The sequence below is a fragment of the Vigna unguiculata genome, chromosome 9 (assembly GCF_037176805.1).
Source record: "Vigna unguiculata cultivar grain cowpea cultivar isolate G323 ecotype 2 chromosome 9, ASM3717680v1, whole genome shotgun sequence".
Taxonomy (NCBI): domain Eukaryota; kingdom Viridiplantae; phylum Streptophyta; class Magnoliopsida; order Fabales; family Fabaceae; genus Vigna; species Vigna unguiculata.
In genome coordinates, this window is record NC_140800.1 from 4,525,171 (window position 1) to 4,531,317 (window position 6,147).

General features: G+C 44.8%; 1 protein-coding gene across 1 annotated transcript; it reads left to right on the top strand.

Annotated features, from left to right (window-relative positions):
* The first annotated feature begins 2,297 nt into the window (after positions 1 to 2,297).
* LOC146883468 (uncharacterized) lies at positions 2,298 to 5,927 on the top strand. The gene has a single exon (XM_085666347.1). It carries the CDS (start codon positions 2,298 to 2,300, stop codon positions 5,925 to 5,927), a length of 3,630 nt encoding a protein of 1,209 aa, XP_085522473.1.
* Positions 5,928 to 6,147: the final 220 nt, after the last annotated feature.

Sequence of the window (6,147 nt, forward strand, 5' to 3'; positions counted from 1 at the left end):
TTAATTTATATTTTCCACATTCAGATAAGGTCATGCATTAAATCTCGTAATTTTGAAAGTAAACAACATTTATATTCTTTTGATATTCAAATAAAAGCATTCATAACACACACAAGTATTACATTGCACCTTAATTATAACAATACTGAGAAGACAGAGAGTGGTAGCATGCAGCAGCTACCTCTTATTTAGCAGAAATCAATGCAACTGTAGACATGTAACACTGCTTCAGAAGCAGGTGCAGTACATGGGAAAGAACTTAGGGTAAGGTAGCATGTGAAGTGGCGGTGGTGGCGGTGGTATCTTAAAGGGTGGCACAAAAAGCGGTGGTTTCTCAAAGGGTGGCATGGTAAATGGCGGTGAAGAAAGTGGTGGTTTCTCGAAGGGTGGCATCGGAAAAGGTGGCGTCTTGAAGGGTGGCACGAAGAGTGGTGGTTTCTCAAACGGTGAACTGTAAAACGGTGGTTTCTCGAACGGTGGTTTCTGAGTTGGTGACTTATAAAAGGAGGGTGTTGTGTGAGTTGGAGGGTCGTAAGTGGGAGATGGTGCTTCAGAGGGAGCGTTGTGAAGAGGTGGTTTAGTAGCAGAGTGTGCAAGTGCTTGAGGGAGTTCAATCATGGCACCAAAGAGGAGCACCAGAGAGCTTAAGGAAACAATCACCATGTTGTTCATTTCCTTAACACACGATAACAATGATGTTTTACTCACAACCATGATGTTCTTTGCACACGACTATGATGTCCTTTTATACCAGTTTGGAGGGCCTTGTAGTAGTTGTGATCTCAGTAGGTGAATCTTTTTGGATGTTGCTGTTGAAAAGTGGAAGGGAACATGCAGGTACAAGTCCATACCACTGTGAATATTTTTCAAACCACTTATGTGGATAAATTACACCTGGGATCAATGATCTAAACCTCTAATGGGATAATATATTGATGGGAACAAATATATAAAATTAACAGAGTCAAATAATTATTTTTATTTTAAAAATGAGTTTTAAACTTAACTCAATCCTATAAAATCAATTTATAAAATAGGATTTATACCTCACTTCTATATTATATAATTGTCTCATCTTTTGTGATATAGAACTTGGAATATATGAACACGTAGAAAATAGTTACTTCTCCTCTATATATATTATATTGCTTCCTTTAAAATGAGGTAAGTTCATTAGGGTTTGAATTCTACGTCTTGACATATCCAAATTATAAGTTCAAAAAGTAGTTGCAGTAAAATATCGCTTTCAAATTTGGTATATGAAATTGTAAATACGGAATACATTTAGTAAATAAAAAAAGGAAAATTATTATCCTGGAGAAGAGTTCTGCATGAGAAAAATTTAATAAAAAATAACTTTTGTAATTTAAATTATATATAAATTTAAAAACTGATTTTAACTATTTTTTTTTTCTATAGATACTGATAAGAAAAAGTGTATGGTGTAAGAAAAAGTTGTGTCAATTATTGCCTCACATAAGCTATTATAGAAGTGATTGATTCATGTGCTGTTTTATATCACACGTTACATATCGTTTGATGAACTTTGTATCTTTATACAAGTGCTTCTCATTCTTTTGTATATTCAATTCTCACCTCACAATTGGTGTTCTTCTCCTTCTTTGTTTTGATGCTACCAATCAATTATAGATATATTTAAGCACATGTTCCTATGGAACTGTACTGGGAAGAGACCAGCTCGGATTCCAAGCTGACGGATTGTTTTAGTTGTGGTATAGTGAGCTCGGATTCTGAGCTGACGGATTGTTTTAGTTGTGGTATAGTGAGCTCGGATTCCGACTTGTTCGATGTGTTAAACACATATATCATTAGCTCGGACCTATCTACTTGGCCAATTGAAGAACGACTGAACCCGAGAAGCGAAGTTAAGCATCGCTCTTTCAGGGGTAGACCAGGTCAGCGTCTTTTCGAGACCTAACAAAGGTTCACTATGGGATGACCCTGGAATATAGGGATGCAGTCTCCCCAAATTAAGGAGAAAATCCAGGGACTATCGAAAGACTGGGTGGTTACTTAGCAGATTCCCTGAATAAACGCTTGGAAAATAGGAGCAGTTCCGGAGGAACCGGGGGTGGTTACTGAAGATTGCAAGAAGCCGCATAAAAGGACCAAGGGTAGACCTAAAGTGGGAGGAGAAAATTGAAAGTAAGGAGAAGTAAAAATCTGTCTGGTAGTGAATTCCATATGAGTTTGCTAACCGGAACATTGGCGCCCACCGTGGGACCCGGTAAAACTTGAAACCGGCACCACCAATAGTAGCGGAGTAAGAGTAAAATATGGCGATCATAGCGACGGAAGGTAGCAACAACGATCAGGCCTCATTAGAGCAAGTCCTGCGGCAGATTGAAATCTTGCGACGAGGAAACGAAACGGTTCGGCAAGAAGCAGAAAGAGAACGAGCTCAGTGGCTAGCCGACCATGAGCGGAGACGATTGGAGATGCAAGCCGAGCAAGAAAAGCTTCAAAAGGAATCAGAAGAAGCTCGACAAAGATTGGAGGAATCCATACGTCAACAAGAACTGCTGCGAAAAAGTAATGATGAACTACGCACTTGGTTGAGAGAACGTAGCCACTTCCAAGACACCAACTTCCTTGGGAGGGGAACGACCGAGCAAGACGAGAACCATCCGTTGGCCAAAGCGATCGTAGAAGAAATCATTCCCCCCCATTTCATCATCCCGAAGATAGCACCTTTCACTGGTGAAGGCGACCCAGAAGCACATTTAAAAGCCTTCCGAGCACAAATGCTAATATCGGGAGGAAACGATGTGGTGCGGTGCAAGATGTTTGTAGGCACTCTGTCAAGCACGCCGCTGAAATGGTTTGGCAAGATCCCCCACGCCACCATCACTTCCTTCAACGTTTTCGCACGCATGTTCATGGAAAGATTCGCAGTAAATCGTCCCAAACAGCTGCAAATAGCAGATATGTTCGACATCAAGCAACGTCAGGAAGAAACTTTGAAGCAATTTCTTAACAGGTTCTGCGACATCAGTATGGGCCTCACAAACCCCAGTGAGGAGATGCTGGTAGGAGCGTTCGTGAAAGGGTTGCGAGCTAACTCTTTTAGTGAATCTCTCATCCGGACACCAGCCGCAACGCTAGCAGAAATAAGGGGCCGGGCAACCATTTACATTGAAACAGAAGAAGCAATGCAGAGGAAAAGGCTGGAGGAAAGGCGACCCCCACCCGAGCACAAGGGTAGGGATGTCCGACGTCAAGTAATGGAAACCTCTTCCTCCTACAAAAAATCCAATCGCAAGTTCACCCCCTACAGTCAACGTCACAACCCGGATAAAAGGGCTGTCAAGCCCTCATGCCCTCCTTTTTCTGAACCCAAAGCCCGCATCCTGCAAGACGAGGAAGTCAGCAAATACCTACGTTTTCCATTAGAAACAGGTCGACTCCTCGGGAAAGAGACCTCGGCTCGGTGCGAATTTCACCGAACTCATGGTCATGACACAGAGGACTGTTTCCCTCTGATAGGGCAGTTAGCAAGCCTAGCTCGGAGGGGTCTCGTAAACAAATATGTCAAAAGTGATGACACGAAGACGAAGCTGGCAGAATCATCTACCAAAACTATCGCCGGGCCTCACGAAATCCCAGTATTTGGGGATTTTAATACTATAGCAGGCGGATTTGCCGGAGGCGGACCGACCAAGTCAGCCCGGAAGCGATACGCACGGGCCGTCATGTCGACATCAGTCTCGGGGTTTTCAGTGCCCACGCCCAATATCACCTTTTCGGCAGACGACACCAAGGATATTGTTCCTCATGAAGACGACCCCGTGGTACTCTCCGTAATCATGATGGGTCGAAACGTACATCGTGTATTGATAGACCAGGGTAGCTCGGCAGACGTGATGTTCTGGGACGCATTCATTGGCCTTCAGATCCCCAGAGATCAACTTTTGCCTTTCGACGGGGTCCTAGTTGGCTTCTCAGGTGAACAAGTAGAGGTCCGCGGATACGTCGACTTAAGGACGACTTTCTCTGATGAACATGCAGCCAAAACCATAGTGATCAAATACATTGTGGTCAATGCCCCTTCGTCCTATAATATGCTACTGGGGAGGCCCTCCCTCAACAAACTCGGCGCGGTCGTATCTACAACACATTTGAAGATGAAATTTCCAGCTGAAGGAAAAATAGTCACAATGAAGGTCGACCAAGAGGTAGCACGAAAATGCTATGAAAAAAGCTTACGAACTCGACGCGACACGTACAGTCTAGCTCAAGTTTCTCGTATCACAGATAGGCCGGATTCCGAGCTTGACCCCCGTCCACCAACCGATCAAGGCCCGCAACCCATTGGCGAACTGAAAGAGATAGAAGTGCTTCCCGGAAAGAAAATAAGGGTTGGAGCCGATCTCGATTCAACCACAGAGACGGCGATACGACAAGTCCTACAAGCAAACGTATCCTCATTCGCATGGTCGGTCCGAGATATGCCGGGGATCAATCCAGACATTCTTTGTCATCGCCTGAACATCAACCCACGGGTAAAACCACGAGTTCAAAGACGCAGGAGGCTCAACGATGAAAAAGGAAAAGCTGCAACAGAAGAGATAAAAAAATTGAAGGAAGCCGGGCACATTAGAGAAATACAGTACCCGGATTGGCTGGCCAATGTGGTCATGGTAAAGAAGGCAAACGAAAAGTGGAGGATGTGCGTCGACTTCACCGATTTAAACATGGCATGCCCAAAAGACTCCTATCCCCTGCCAAATATAGATGTCCTCGTAGATCGTGTCTCCGGGTGTGGGTTGTTGAGCTTCATGGATACAAACTCAGGGTACAACCAAATCCGCATGCATCCGGAAGACGAGGATAAAACCGCCTTCATGGGAGTAAAGGCGAATTTTTGCTACCGAGTAATGCCCTTTGGTCTTAAAAATGCAGGGGTCACCTATCAAAGAATGATGGATAGGATACTACAACCTCTATTGGGGCGAAACGTAGAATCCTATGTAGACGACATGGTGATTACTTCCGCAGGAAACGAAGTCCACGCCCTCGACATTCAAGAACTTTTTGACACCATTAACAAATATCAGTTGAAGCTAAACCCTGAAAAATGTGTGTTTGGGGTTAGGGCAGGAAAATTCTTGGGGTTTATGTTGACAGAACGAGGTATCGAAGCTAACCCTGATAAATGCCAAGCGATCATCGACATGAAGAGCCCGAGCTGCATGAAGGAGGTTCAACAATTAACAGGGAGGATGGCAGCCCTGTCTAGATTCCTCGCACGGAGTGGAGACAAAGGCCACCCCTATTTCCAATGCCTGAAGAAGAACGAAAGGTTCCAGTGGACGTCAGAATGCGAAGATTCTCTCACCCGACTCAAAGAATATCTGAGCCAGCCACCCGTACTCAGTCGGCCAAAGAAAGGGAGACCCTTGCAGCTATACATTACAGTGACCGAGCATGCCATAAGTTCGGTGTTAGTACAGGACCGTGAAAACAAACAATACCCCGTCTATTTTGTAAGTCGATTGCTACATGGAGCGGAAAAACGGTACCCAACTCTGGAAAAAGCAGCCCTGACGGTGATCATCTCCGCCAGAAAACTTAGACACTACTTCCAAAGCTTCAGCATTCAGGTGAAGACTGACCTCCCTGTAAAACAAATCCTGAGACGGCCCGACATGACAGGACGTTTAGTGAAATGGGCCATAGAGTTGGCAGAATACGACATAACATATGAACCAAAAGGACCAATTAAAGCCCAAGCATTGGTTGATTTCCTTGCCGAACTCACCTTACCAACACCATCAGACCCGGACAAAGCTCCCACCTGTTCGGCTCCTCCTGAGTGGATCCTATCCGTTGACGGCGCATCGAACCAGAAGGGAAGTGGAGCTGGAGTCGTCCTTGAGGGACCAGGTGGAGTGCTGATTGAGTAGTCCCTCAGGTTCTCGTTCAAAGCCAGTAATAACCAGGCCGAATACGAAGCGCTAATCGCAGGAATGCTGTTGGCTAAGGAGATCGGAGCGAAAAGGTTGTCAGCCCGGAGCGACTCACTATTAGTCACAGGTCAATACAGCGGGGAGTTCTCGGCGAAAGATCCGCAATTAGCCAAATACTTGGATTACGTGATATTGTTGGCAAAAACTTTCGAGACCT